Raw genomic sequence first — 14,028 nt, 5'->3', positions numbered from 1 at the left:
TCCGTCCCTGGGCTACTCTAAAGAGGCTCCAGAGGCCTGGCACACAGCAGAGAGGGACTGAATCAGCCATCCAAGGGTCTTTATTTTTCCACATGCCTCCTTTCCCAGAGCTGTGCCACTAAATCCTGGGCATGTATGACATGGTTGGGGCCACGTGCCCAGGGAGGGGAGCCTGTGGGCTGACACTTATAAGATGGCTTTCCCCCTGGCTGCATCTGTGCTCTGGGCAGGATCAGGCACTTGGGAGTGCATGGCCTAGCTTCACAGGGAGACAGGTGTGGGCGAGTGCCTTCCTGGAGCTGTAGGGGAGGAGGAGTTCCTCAGGAAGACCAGCCAGGCAGGGTGGGAAGAGTATAGTCCCCGTCTCAGTGTGGTGCCCTCTTCAGAGTCAGTCGGGAGAAGCTGGGGTGAGTGGCCGGCAGTTACAGAGGCAGGGCAGCCCTCTGGGCCTCTGAGGAGTCCCCACACTTTTCCTCTTCCAGAGGCTTCAACTGCCTGTCCTGTCCTCCAGGACACATGTGGCTCAGGGGGCATCTGGGAGGCTGGAGGTCCTCCCAGAGGTGGGGCAAGGACTTGAGTCACTGCTGGGATGATGACAACTGAACCAAGTCAGGGCCAGGCTTTCCTGAGCAGGGTCCCGGGGAGATGGTCTTGCTGACCCGGAAAGCAATATAGCTGCAGCAGTTTCTGACTGGTTTTCCTTAATGTCGGCAAAGCATGGAGCGTCCCATCACACACAGAAGCTAATGCTCGCAGGGCACCTGGGCGTATCTCTCAGGTCTGTTGAAATGCCAGCTCCTGTCCTTAAGTTCAGAGGGACAAGGGGGGTTCCCCGTGCTGTCCACTTGAGGAAGCAGAGGAGTGGCAAGTGGTGAGGACCTTGGAGTCTGGCCGTGGTCCTGGCTGACCAGTGTCCTGTGACCACACACGCTTACTGAGAGGCATCCCTTTCCCATGCCCACCCAGGGGTTCCACAGGTGGCAAGGTCCACTTTCCCCAGACCCACCTTCCCAGGCATGGGGGAAAGGGCACTCTGGCTGGTATAGGGTGCCAGGGGTCAGGGGCTGGGCTTCCTTGGGAGCTGGGCAGCATACAAGGCCAAGGTGTGGTGCAGAAACTGGTACTGCTCCGTGGTCTGGATCATGCCCCCCCTGTGGGGACAAGCACACAGACCATGAGTCCCTAAGGCAATCCTGACTTCCCTGGGGAGCCTGCCAGCCCCTTCACCTGGATTTGTCCTCCCTACTTTCCACTCCTGCTGCCCCTTCAGACCTCCCCACCATGGGAGCCCCTGCCCCTTACTCAGCGCCGAGCCTGGGGTGGCCTGTGCCAAGGGGCAGATGCCCATACTGGCACATGGTCTCTGACTCCTCAGCTGCTGGGGCAGAACAGGCCCCCAATTCCTTAGGCCTGGCCAAGAATATTCCTGGGGCACCACAATTTCCTCTTCCCAGTCATCTTCAACGTGAAAATAATCACCCCGCAATGTGTGTCCTAGGTTCTCACATCCCCCAACTGCTTTCACCCAAGTGAACTCAGTCCTCGTGGCCTCTGTCTGCAGAAGGGGCCATCACGTGTCACTAGAGATGGGGCAGCTCTGGGGTGCACATCCCAATTTGCTCTCGGTCCTCTGTCACCAGATCCAGTGACCTATGCATCACCTGTCACGGCCTGGGATCTAGAACCAACCAAACCCCATTCCCCTGCCTTTTCCCTGAATCGGGGTTTGGGAAAAATGAAGACAAAAAGAACAAAACAAAAAACAGAAGAAATGATGGAAGGCTCACTGAACTCACAGGGTGGCCTGTAGGCATTCTGACCCTACGAGGCACGGGGGCCAGTCAGCTTCCTTGGTCCTACTTATACCCACCTGTCCAACCGCAGTTGGCACACAATGCCCAGGATGTCCACTTCCCCTCGGGCTTTCAGCTGCTGGCAGCCTATTCTGGTGGCGATGAAGCAGCCGGTCCGGCCAATCCCTGCACTGGACATTGCCAGGGAGGGAACGGAAGGTCACAGGGGACCGGGGGACATGGGGACCAAGCTCCAAGCCATAGAGGAAGTGGCAGGAACTAATACACTCTGTTTGGGGGCCGGGGACATGGGGCAAGGGTGGTGGCCAGGCCTTGGTAGGGGACAGTGGCCCTGAGGGAGCTATGTTTCTTACTGGCCTCATACTGAGGTCACCCTTAGGTCCCTGTGGCTGTTTGATGAGCTCTTGACAGCGGTTTCCAACCGACAATGCCCACACTGGCCTTGCTGACCCCACACCCTCCTTATCTGACTGTGACTTCCTCCCAGTGAGAATCTTCGGAGCTGCTGACAACAGCCCTGCCTCTACCAGGTCCCTCCACAGTTCTCTCTCTTGCCCTTTTTTTTGAAGTCTTCTCGGGACTCCTTCTTAGGAAGCCTTCCTGTATGGACCCCTGAGAGAAGCCACTTGCCACCTCCCAGGGCTGACGTCCAGGGGCCCCTGTGTGTGGGCGCAGGGTCTGAGCCCCTCTGTCTCTACCTTCTGCTTCTGTGTCCCACACGGTCCCCACTCCACCCCAACCCACTTTTTAGGTTGTGGCCAAAGTATTCCTTTCTAACAGCAAATCCCAGGGTCTTAGCTGGGCCTCTGAGGGCCCCTCGTCCTCTCTTATCACACTACCCCCGTGTGACCTCTGCTCCCAGCAATGTGTCGATTTGAACCTCTCATCTCTGGGCTTTTGCAAATGCTATTCCACCTGCCCTTACCATGTCCCATTCCCCTTACCACCTCTCAGGTTTTAGCTTAGCTTAGACATCTTTTGTCCTGGAAAACCTGCTCTGGTCAAAGCCCGGGTTGGGCCTGACCAGGCGGTGGCGCAGTGGATAGAGCGTCGGACTGGGATGCCGAGGACCCAGGTTCGAGACCCCGAGGTCGCCAGCTTGAGTGCGGGCTCATCTGGCTTGAGCAAAAGCTCACCAGCTTGGACCCAAGGTCGCTGGCTCAAGCAAGGGGTCACTCGGTCTGCTGAAGGCCCGGGTCAAGGCATATATGAGAAAGCAATCAATGAACAATTAAGGTGTCGCAATGTGCAATGAAAAACTAATGATTGATGCTTCTCATCTCTCCATTCCTGTCTGTCTGTCCCTGTCTATCCCTCTCTCTGACTCTCTCTCTGTCTCTGTAAAAAAAAAAAAAAGCCCAGGTTGGGCTGTGTGGAGGGCGGGGCCCTGTACCTGCAGTGGACCACAATGGGCCCCATGCCCGTGGCTGTCTCGGGACTCTCCTCCACCTCCGCCACCAGGCGCAGCAGCGGCCCCGCTGACTCCGGGGTCTGGTGGTCAGGCCAGGCTGAGAAGAGGATGTGCTTCACTGACCGGCATGCCTCCTGGTGCTGGCACAGGGACAAGGCACGAGAGCCAGGGTCAGAGTGGAGGACAAAGCTGGAATGACCCCGGGAGTGGTCATGGACCCTGAGCTGGTAAGGTCAGCTCTTTTTCCTGCTTTCCCCAGTCTCTCCCACCCGCCTCCGAAGTGCTCGGAAGCAACCCTGGCTGGGAGAGGGGACGGTTCCTCTCTGCCTCCAGCTGGCACGTGACTGGGCATGCATGCTCCTTTAGTTCATTTTCTTCACAGAGAAAATGGGGACAGTGCCGTCTCACTGGTTCACCTCCTGGGAGGCGAGAGGCTAATGGTAGATAGAAAAGTGTTTTGACATGTGAAACACTGTCCTGTGACAGAAGGTGCTTTGAAACATGCTTCCACGTGCTGGTGTTTATCTCTCTGGGCCCCACTTCCCCTGCGGGCAGCTCAGTAGGTCTCCCTGTGCTCCCTACTTGTCTCACTGCTCTGCCCTGAGAGTAGCACTCATGCCCCTCTGTCCCCTGTGTCTCAAACACTTCCTGTAGATTTGGGTTCAAGAAGGTTAGAAGAGTCAACCAAGGCTCCCAGTGGCAGTTGGCCTGGCCCAAGTCCCAGAGGAGTGGGGACAGCCCCAGCACCCCATGGGCCAGGCCCATACCTGGATGGAGAGCTGCCGCACAGTGTATTCTGGGAGCTTTCTCTCCTCTTGGACGCAGATGCGGAAAGGCCCGTATCTGTCCTCATCTATGGGCCAGTAGTGGACACATTTCTAGGAGGGAGGGAGCTGGGAGTCAGAGGGGGAGGAGGGTCTATCAGCTGGGGCAGGGCCAGGGCAGTAGAAAGGGGAGTGGTCCCCCACCCACCCCCACCTCCTTTGCAGATGAGCTGCTCTTTCGAGCCCTCATTCTGGCTGGAGAGCCTCCACAGGGTGTATTTCAGGAACTTTTCTAAGAGGGGCAAGCTGGGCCTGCCTACAGGTGTTCCCAGCTCCCAGGGGAGTTGTGAGTGGCCCTGAGTAGAGGTGTATGTGTGGGTGGGGGGTATAGCCCTTTCTGGTTTCACCAAGGGTGTGACTCTGCCTCCTACCTCCTTGCTCTCTCGGAGCTGAGTGAGCATGACAATGAGCGACACTTTCTCCTGCCACACCATCTCCCAGAAGTCCAGCACAGTGTTGGGCATGGGGCCTTGGGTTGCAATGTAGACCTTCTCCTGCCCATCGTAGCCCTAGACAGGTGGGTGCCCCAGAGAGGGGTGGGGAACTGGTGAGAGGAGAGCTCTAGGCAAACCATGGCCTCTGCCGGTCTTAGGATCAGGCTGACACAAGGAGCATGTACACAGAGGCGCACAATGCAATATAGACACATGCACACATAGACACACACGTGCACACATAGACACATTCATCTGTAGATACATACACATGTAGCCATGTGTATGCACATGTAGACACGATGCACATATGCACACTGAGACATGCACGCACAGATGCAAACACCAGAAGCACACGGTTAAAAGGACATGGGTTCTGGAGTGAGGACCATCGGGGTTCTGATCCCTGTCCTGCAGGACCACAAGCATGTCCCCCTGCTTCCCTGAGCCTCAGCTTTCTCATATGTGAATTGGGCATGCTCTATCTTACAGGAACATAATGCAGATTAGATTCAGAGAGTCCTGAGAGACTAGCTCCTATCAGATCCTCTTTAAATGCTTTCTCCTGGCACGGACTACGAAACTACTATCCAATATTTGTTGAATGAATGGCTTGCTTTCCGTATTACTTCCACGTATTTACTAGCAACGTGAAGCACGGTCTCGCCAGCCCTCTTTTCTCCCCTTAAGAATTCTCAGCTTCCTGCTGCTCAAGACAGTGGTGAGATTTGGGTCTCTGTCCACCTGGTTTCTATTGGCAGATGAGAATCCTGTTCCTGAGTCCCTGCCTAACAGCTTCTCACCTCTCTGCACCTGACTGCTGTCCTACCACTTCTGGCCTCTAGAGGGCGCCACTTCACACATAGTACGTATTTAAGGCCCAGGGCAGGGGAATGCTGTGGAGGAACTGACCTCGCCCTGGCTCCTATGGCCTGATGTGAACCCTTTCTACAAAAGAGGAGCTGCGTGGGGAAAAGTAAGGGGGAGGGGATGCCCGTCTGTGCCCACACCTCCCGTGAAGACCTAGGCCCTGGAGAGGCTGGGGACCTGTCTTAACCCGCCAACTCCCTCCCTGTTCAGAGTTGGCAGGGATGAGGCAGTGGGTCCCTTCCTTCAGCTTGTTTAACCTCTGCTCTGTATTCTTGGGGGTGTTGTGAGGACTATTCAGCGTCTGGGCCAGCCTGGCAGGGCAGCCGTGAGTTGGAGCAGGGAGGTACTCCTGGGAATGTCCTCCAGCTGACCCCTCAGCCCCACACGGCCAGCCACTCACCCGGATGTAGTTGGCGTTGATGTAGTCTCCATCCTCTTGGCTCTGTGCCCGGCTTAGACAGACGCGGCTCTGGGGGTCTAAGGGGTCAATTCAGTGGGGGTCAGAGGTCAGAGGGTGACCTTCAAAAGCAGATCCGGCAGGGCCAGAGAGAGGTTCTCGCAGCACCTATGTGTAACTAGCAGGTTATTTTCTGTGCAGACAACAGGGAGCCACTGTGCATTTTTGAGCAGTAGAGTGACGTGCTCAGAGCCATAATTTGGGGAGGCTGCAGGCACCATGCTGGGTGGGCTGGCGAGGATGGAGGTGGAGAGCAGAGACCTAACGTGATGTCACGTCCTTGGGGTGGAGGACAGGATTGCATCAGAGGAATGGGTAAGAGATGCTGTCGAGGAGGGAGATTTTCTGAGGGCAAATATGGGATTCTGGTGAGTAAGTTTCCTATAATCATGCAAAGGTGAGTGCATGTGAGCCCCAGTCCCAGCAGGAGGCCAGCCCATGAGGCAGGGAGGGTGGACTCACTCCCCCAGGGCCTGCTTGGCTCTGGGCAGAGAGTCCCCATGTGCTGGGGAATCTCAGGCAGGAATCTCCCTTCTCTGGGGGCTGCCGTGCAGGCTGAGGCTGGGCCCTGGGAGACGAGGGTGGGCAGGAACCTGAGCTGAGCCCTCAAGAACGAATGTTGCCAGGCACATTGGCCAGATAAGGCAGGGAGGGAGCATCACCAGGGCCTCTTGGTCACAGGCCCCCCTGCTGCCTCTGAAATGTAGCAGCTGCTGGTCCCAGGCCTGGCAAGCTCACAGCCCCAGGACCTCCCCAACCTCCATCTTAGATTCTCCAAGACCCTCTCTGGGAGCCTTCCTGACGGTGTCTCTTCCCTTGCAGACCTTGGCTGGGAGTTCCTCATGTGGGAGGAAGAAGGTTTGGTGCCAATAGCTGTGTGACCTTGGGCAAGGTCTGCCGTGTTCCTGCGACTCAGTTTCCCCACTTGTAAAACGGGGATAATAATACCATAGCCCCCAGCAAGTGCCCACACATGTGAGGGGTTGATTCTCACTGATTCTTGTGTTGCTGTGGCTCCCACCCTCCCCCTGCTGTGCAGCACTGGGGTGCCCGCTAAGAGTAGATGCTCTGCATGTGCTCGCTGTCTCCTCCCTGGCTGAGGCCATGCATTCTGCCTTCTGAACGCCTCCAGCCCCAGGGACTGTGCCACTGCCCGTGCTCCCTGCCATAGTCCTTACTTGGCAAAATGGTCTTGTATCGGTCTTTGGAGGCATGGCCAGGAATATCCAGGTCCTCGGGGTTGACAAAGTTTGGGGGGATCTTCTGGTAAAGGGAGGATACGAGTGAGCAGCCGACATCCCTGTCCAGCCCCCTTTCTCCTCCACCCTCTTCTAGTGGCACTGGGCCCTGACTGTCGGCCCGTCCTGGCAGCCACATGCAGGACTTGGTAGATGGAATGTGGAATAAAACCGTGGGGCTGACTCCTCCCTAAACCTGGGGTTCTCCTCCTTAAGGGCCCGAAGAGGATGACTGCCCACAGTGCCCAGGGTACAACGGTGCCAGCCAGCTGCCTAGAAGGGCAGGGCGGACCCCATGTTCTTACCAAGAACTCCTCTTCCAGCTGCTGGGGGCTGGGGGACTGGTGCTGCAGGGCCCAGCAGGTCAGGGGGTGTCCGGCTGTGCGCAGAAAGTGCAGGGTGATCTCCCGGGGTGTGTTCACAGAGCATATGGGCTCCACGGCCCCCAGGGACCGCACATCCAGCACCAGGGCAACGCTGGAGCCCCGCCTATGGGCAGGCAGCAGGTGCCTGGTCAGTGCTCAGGACACTGGCTCTGCTCACAATTGTTTCTGCCATAGGACACATCTGAGGAGGCCTCTCCTGTTCACCCCGACCCAAGGCGCAGCGAGTTCCAGGGCTCAGGCCTCTTCACAAGCTCTTCTCCCTTGTCGGCCAGCACAGGGTGTCCAGGAGCCCAGCTGCCCACCTGACCACTTGTCCCACCCCAGACCTGGCCCCCAGAGCTTGGATCTACATCCAGACCTAAGATGGCCTTTTGCCAGAGGCTCCACAACCCAACCTGGGACTAGGACAAGGTTGCCACAAAACTCTGTGCCCCAGCATGTAAATTATATGCAAATTAATGTAAAAGAGCACATCGGGTTTCCTTTGCAGGCTACAGTTAACAGCTGAGGGCCCTCTGGACTCAGCATCAGGGCAAGTGGCGTGAAGAATGGAGGGGACAGCCTGACCAGGCGGTGGTGCAGTGGACGGAGCGTCGGACTGGGATGCAGAGGACCCAGGTTCGAGACCCCGAGGTCGCCAGCTGGAGCGCGGGCTCATCTGGTTTGAGCAGAAGCCCACCAGCTTGAACCCAAGGTCACTGGTTCGAGCTGAAGGCCCGCGGTCAAGGCACATATGAGAAAGCAATCAATGAACAACTAAGGTGTTGCAACAACGCGCAATGAAAAAACTAATGACTGATGCTTCTCATCTCTCTCCGTTCCTGTCTGTCTCTGTCTATCCTTCTCTCTGACTCATTCTCTGTCTTTGTAAAAAAAAATAAAATTAAAAAATAAATAAATAGCCCTGGCCAGTTGGCTCAGCGGTAGAGCGTCGGCCTGGCGTGCGGGGGACCCGGGTTCAATTCCCGGCCAGGGCACATAGGAGAAGCACCCATTTGCTTCTCCACCCCTCCCTCTCTCCTTCCTCTCTGTCTCTCTCTTCCCCTCCCGCAGCCAAGGCTCCATTGGAGCAAAGATGGCCCGGGCGCTGGGGATGGCTCCTTGGCCTCTGCCCCAGGCGCTAGAGTGGCTCTGGTCGCAGCAGAGCGATGCCCCGGAGGGGCAGAGCATCGCCCCCTGGTGGGCAGAGCGTCGCCCCTGGTGGGCGTGCCGGGTGGATCCCGGTCGGGCGCATGCGGGAGTCTGTCTGACTGTCTCTCCCCGTTTCCAGCTTCAAATAGATAAATAAATAAATAAATAAATAAATAAATAAATAAATAAATCTTAGGGGGGAAAAAAAAAGAATGGAGGGGCCAGGGGGCAGGGCCAGGAAGACTCCTCCCCTGGGAAGGGTCTCACCTCTCCTGCAGCCTCACATGCTTCTTGGCTGGTGCTTTGGCGGGTGGAGGCTGGGTCATGGCTGCCCCCAAAGACCAGGCCGGCAGTGGTGCTCTGGAACGCCCCCCCACAGGCCTGGATCATGCTGGGCGGGTGCTGGGCCCAGGGGAGGCTCATTCAGCCATGAGGTTCACTTGAAAGACAGATCCCCAGGCTGCTGACTGCTGACCTGCGGGACAGGAGAAGGACCCCAGGCCCATATGTTGCATTCTATTTTCACTGAGGTGTCTCCTGTTCCCTCACAGTGGTGTCATTTGCACCATGGGAAGGCCAGGACCTCCGCTGGGGGACCCAGGGCGGCCAGCAGTCTGGGGCTAGAGGGAGGGCAGGATGAGGGTAGAGACTGGGTGAGGATAGAAAAGAACCCCGAAGGAGCAGAACAGGGCAAAGGGTGGCCTGAGGCCACGTTCAGGGGCCGTAGGCTGGGGCCCAGGGGGGAGAAGACAAGGGAGGAAATTTGGAGTGGGTGTTCCGTGCAGAAGGGAGGGGGCAGCTCACAGATAGCCCTACAAACCCGGCCCCATGGGCCTGCTCCTAGGGAGAAACTTGCCTCCTCTTGCAGTCAGTGGGGACCCGGGCGTGCAGGTGGCCAGCCCCTAGCAGGACCCTCTCCTGACTGCTGGCCGTCCCCTCCTGAGTTTATCCTGTCTTTGGGGGTCTCCGTCCAGGGAGGTAGACTAGGGGGTGTTCCTTCCTCCTCTGCCCATCCCCCCATCTCCTGCCTCCCTAACCGTCACAGGAAATGGCCTCACCAAGCTCTTGAGCGCCGGCAGCATGGTGAGGAGACACTGGGGGCAGGCAGGGGGCATGGAGGTTGAGGACCATCTCCTCTTAGGGGACAGTCCCCATTTTCCAGAGCCAGGTCACAATATCCGGGGTGTGTGTGTGTGGGGGGGGTATCAGAGTCCCTAAGGCTCTAAGGTTGCAGGGACCAAGGTGAGGGAACAGTGGCCCATGCTGATGATGTGGGTGTACAGAGGGGCTCTTCCACGGCAGGAGAGGCCCCTAAGCTCTGCCATTCTGGTAGCCCCTGCAGCCCCGGCCCTGGCCCCTCAGGGACATCAGCTAGGTCTGCACTCTTTTCTTAGCTGGAAAATGTGGCACCCAGTGCACCCTCCTTGGAGATGCCCGCCCATGTCTCCAGGGTTCCCACCACCCGAGGACCACAGGAGTCCTCCTTCCCCCATTCTGGACTTACCAAAGCAGCTGTGCCCCCTGGCTGCCTCTTTCCAGCTGTCTGTCTGTCTGTCAATCTGTCTTTGAGGCTAAGGAAGCTTCAAGAAGCCAGCTTCCTCCCTCCACCCCTCTTGCTGCCACCCACGCACACCCAGCTGCACGCTGCCATTCTGCCACCGCCAGGGGTCAGATCCTCCTGCTGTGCCCTCGGGGGACAGGCTGGCAGTGTCCTCAAACCTCTGTCCTGGGACCAAGGCCCTTCTCCTGGGACTGGATGTGAGAGGGACATTCCTGGCCACCCCAGTTCCCTCATTCCAAACCCTTTTCCTCGGCTGTTTCTCCACTTGGTTGGTCATGTCCAGCCTCTGCGTGCTTGCTGGGCAGAGCTCAGCTGACCCCCACTTGCTGTTGTTCCGGCTGACCTCGGCCAGAGACTGATGCCCATGTCTCGGCTTCTGCCTCAGAACCCTGGCCCTGGCTACACTTGCCCCTTCCAGAATGGGGGGTTCACAGTCAGGCACAGGCCTTGGGCACAGATGGGGATGGGGTGGGGAAAAGATGAGGCAGGGGTCTTCTTCCACGGTGGGCCAGAAAGGCTCAGGCTGGGCCCAAAGGGTAATCCCCAGGCCCTGAGCTTCATTCCACTGGTTAGAGGTGGACCGGCCACCAGGAAGAAGGTAGCAGAGACAGCTTACAGGAGGGTCTGGGGGGCTCTGAGATCAGAGAGCGGGCAGGAGCGAATTGGAAAGAGGGCCACCGGCTCTGGGCCAAGCTGGTGATTGTTATCAAGAACAGGAAGCTAGGGGAGCTCAGGGTGAGAGGAGGAAGCGAGCGAAGCCTCCCCCGCAGGGGGCCAGTGCCCCGGTTTCCATGGCCCAAACCTTGATGTCTGTGGGCACCCTGAACCTCACCAGGCTGGTCCCACAGCTGGCGGAGGAGCTTGGAGCTGAGCTCATGGGTGGAAAGCAAGGTGGTGGGGTCATGGGTGGGCATTAGTCTTTCAGTTCCCTTTGGGTATGTTGGGGTGGGAGACAGTCACTCCTACCCGCTCCCTTTCCCCCTTTGCTTAGAAATGCCTCAAAATCTGGGGGTGTAGATCTCTGAGGGGTTGGAACACCACCCACAAGCCTCCACAGGACAACAGCTCCTCCCCAGCCTGGCCTGGGGCCTGGAACACTTTGTCTGCCCTCCCTGAGAGTGACCCTCCTCCTCCTCCTCCAGGACCTTCCCTGTTCCTGGTGTGGACCTGCCCCCGATCGCTCGCAGCCTTCATCCCTCCGGGTGAGGGCCTGCCCTCCAGAGTTGGGGTTCAGGTGTCAGCTGCCCTGACTGCAGAGGAAGTGGAGCCACAGTTGAGCCAGAAAGCCCTGCATGTGCTGAGTTGACCTCCCTGGACTCAGTGTCCCCATCAGGCTCCCCACCTCAGTGGGAAGGTCACAGCCCCATCTGCTTGCTCAGTAGTTATGCCATGTGCAGAGCTGATGGCTCCAGAGCTGCTGGTGGAGAAGCAGCTGGGGCTGGGCTGGGGCAGCATCTGGGTCGGAACCGGGCCTCTGACTCTCCTCTCAGCCGACGCGCCTGCCGCAGCCAGACCCCAGGAGAAGGCTGTCTAGAGCACCTTGCCACCCTTCTCCAGTCATCTCCAGTTCCAGGGTTGCCGGCCACAACGCCTTGTCCTCAGCGTCACGAGCCCTGCATCTGGAATTCCCTGAAGTTCTCTTTCACTGGCGGTATCTAGGGAGCAGGCCAGGCTGCTGCCACCCAGTGACATTCCAAAGGGGGGGTTCTTGGGCTCTGGGCCAGCTGCTGGGGGCTGGGACTCCTGGTTCTGCACCCTCCACAGGACCCCTCCCCTCCCTAGCCCTGGTCAGCTGCTCTTGGAGAAGCCCAGACCAGCTTTTACCACAACCTTATAGGACCCAGCTTGTTCCTGGCTGTGTGGGGGAGACAGAAAGGAGGGCTGGGATCTGTGGGGCCGTTGCGACAGGGAGGTACAGGGAAGAAGGTGATGAGTGGGGCAGGGGGCTGCAGGAAGGGGTCAGAGTGTGTCTGGGCTGCTGGGGTAAAGGTGGGAGCCCCAGGCATATCCTGGGGGACATCTGGACTCCCATCCCCCACCTGGCCCAGTTTCCCGGACACTCTGGTGCCTGCTGGTGGAGGGGGCTTTCTCTGTGCACATACCTCACCCCTTGACTGGAGGACCAGTGAATCAGGTCAGTCCAGCACCGGGGACCCCAGGCCAGCCTGCCTGGAGCTCCAGGGACTCAGAGTCCTGCAGGAGGACTTCAGGACAGAGGAGAGTCCCTCTGTCTCTCCCAAGCCCAGACCCAGTGAGATGGCCGTCTGTCCCCTTTGATCCCAGGGGCCCTCCTGCCTCCCTCCCCCTCTACAACATCTCCGAATGCCCACGCGTACACCTGCACCACACCTCGCAGCCCCTGCGCCTGGCCCCTTCTGCCTTCCCACAAATTGGCCACTGGGTTCAGGGGAACCAAGGCCACCCTCTCCTTGCTGACCTTCCCAGGGCATGGGAGACTTGCCTCTCTCCTGCCTGGCTGACTGGTTCCCGTCCTTCCCCACTCCCCCAGTGTGTGTCTGTGTGTGGGGGGGCAAGGCTTGGTTTCAGGGGGGGAAGCAGAAGGGTGCTGCCTGGGACAGCTGTGGAAGAAACCACTGGCTTGTGCAGGGCCAGGACCAGGATGCTTGGACTGTCCCCTGCTCTCCAAGGCCTCCCGGCTGGCCTCCAAAAGGAAACAGTAAGGTGCTCTGGGACTCAGGAGGACCCGGGGGCGCTCCCTGGAGAGGATGTGGGTTAGTCTGTGGGAGTGGTTTGTGGGGACAAGACAGAGCCCTTGTGGGACTTTTTTGCTGCATGAGGAGGCTGGGGTTGAGGAGGTTTCTTGTTATCTGTCTACAGTCTCTCCAGACCCCACCCCACCCTCTGGGGAAGTGGGAGGCTGGCAGGTGGACCCTCCTTGGGCAGGTGCCCCACAGGACTCACTGTGGGGTCCATGCTGTCCTCAACAGGACCCTCTTGTGGGGACTCTTGAGAAGAGTCTAACACCTCCCCCAAACCACGTCTGCTACATCTTTTCCCCTAAGATTCTGAACCAGGGTGTTTCCACCCATGCCCCCCTTTACTGCTGCCATGAGACTCTGCTGAAGGTGCCCCAGGTGAGGGGGGTGCACGGGGGTTGGCCAGGCTGGGGCCTCCTCCTTTGCACATCAGTTTCTCTAGCCGCCCTCTCTTGACCTCTTTTGAAAGCACACACGTGTGCAAGTACACATGCACACGCACGCACATGCACACGCAATCTGGAAAATCTGATGAGTCTGTACGGCTCAGTTTCCAGGCCCCTGTCCAAGGCCTGCGGGCGGCTCTGAGGTTTGGGGCCGGGAAATGCAGGGGAGGGGCAGGCAGGCGGCCCCTGGGCCTGAGCACTTCCTGATGTCCGGGCTTTCTGGAAACAGCCTAGAACCATCTCCCCTCCTCTTGTCCAGCCCCTGACACCCCCTGTGTCCCCAGGCTCTAGGCTGGGGTGAAGGGCAGCCTCAAGGTCAGTGGCTGCCAGGCCTCTCAGTGCCTGTAGCCAGGCGGGGGCTGGGAGGAGCAGGAGACGATGGCACCATGGGTTCAGGTGGCAGAGGTGGGGAAGGCAGCCAGGGTCCCAGGGACTTGAGTAGGTTCTCAGCCAGTCCCAGGCTCAGAGGACCTCAGGGTGAGGTATTGGGAGCAGGGTTTGCATCTCTGCTCAGTAGTCAGAAGTCCCCAGTTCAAGTCCGGCTTCTCTCCTCATACACTGTGGACATCAGTGCCTTCAGCTAGGCAGTGAAGGTGTGCGGCCAGATGGGTCTTGAGGGCCAGGGGGCTTTCTAGGTCTACGTTGCTGTACCACAGAGCATGGTGCCCCCTGGGTACAAGAAGGGGACATGCCCAGAGCACAGTGACACTTCCCCACAGGAACACACCCCCTCCCCCGA

At 58.5% G+C, this 14,028-nt stretch overlaps 1 protein-coding gene across 3 annotated transcripts; it reads right to left on the bottom strand.

Moving 5' to 3' along the window:
• Window positions 1-70: 70 nt before the first annotated feature.
• On the bottom strand, window positions 71-10,164 carry PTPN7 (protein tyrosine phosphatase non-receptor type 7). Of its 3 annotated transcripts, none has more exons than XM_066360863.1 (10): window positions 10,070-10,164; window positions 8,833-9,040; window positions 7,354-7,537; window positions 6,989-7,073; window positions 5,754-5,830; window positions 4,421-4,558; window positions 3,993-4,103; window positions 3,208-3,365; window positions 1,871-1,984; window positions 71-1,151 (listed from the first exon to the last, which is right to left on the bottom strand). In XM_066360863.1, exons 2-10 carry the CDS (start codon window positions 8,889-8,891, stop codon window positions 1,058-1,060), a joined length of 1,020 nt encoding a protein of 339 aa, XP_066216960.1. In that variant the 5' UTR covers window positions 8,892-9,040; window positions 10,070-10,164; the 3' UTR covers window positions 71-1,057. The 3 variants fall into 3 exon arrangements, with proteins under 3 accessions (XP_066216960.1, XP_066216962.1, XP_066216961.1); XM_066360865.1 differs by having other exon boundaries at window positions 6,989-7,070; XM_066360864.1 differs by having other exon boundaries at window positions 8,833-9,035; window positions 10,070-10,099.
• Window positions 10,165-14,028: the final 3,864 nt, after the last annotated feature.

Source organism: Saccopteryx leptura, chromosome 1 (assembly GCF_036850995.1).
Source record: "Saccopteryx leptura isolate mSacLep1 chromosome 1, mSacLep1_pri_phased_curated, whole genome shotgun sequence".
Lineage (NCBI taxonomy): Eukaryota > Metazoa > Chordata > Mammalia > Chiroptera > Emballonuridae > Saccopteryx > Saccopteryx leptura.
The sequence above is the reverse complement of the archived record's forward strand: the minus strand, read 5'-3'. Positions and strand labels throughout refer to the sequence as shown.

What these genes read in the sequence shown, in the direction of transcription:
- PTPN7 (XM_066360863.1), bottom strand. Translation starts at nt 8,891, where the DNA reads ATGACCCAGCCTCCACCCGCCAAAGCACCAGCCAAGAAGCATGTGAGG. An exon ending in CATGTGAGGCTGCAGGAGAG is followed by an intron (nt 7,538 to 8,832) that starts GTGAGACCCTTC and finishes GCCTGCCCATAG; the next exon opens with GCGGGGCTCCAGCGTTGCCC. An exon ending in AGCTCCGAGAGAGCAAGGAG is followed by an intron (nt 4,104 to 4,420) that starts GTAGGAGGCAGA and finishes CCTCCCTCCTAG; the next exon opens with AAATGTGTCCACTACTGGCC.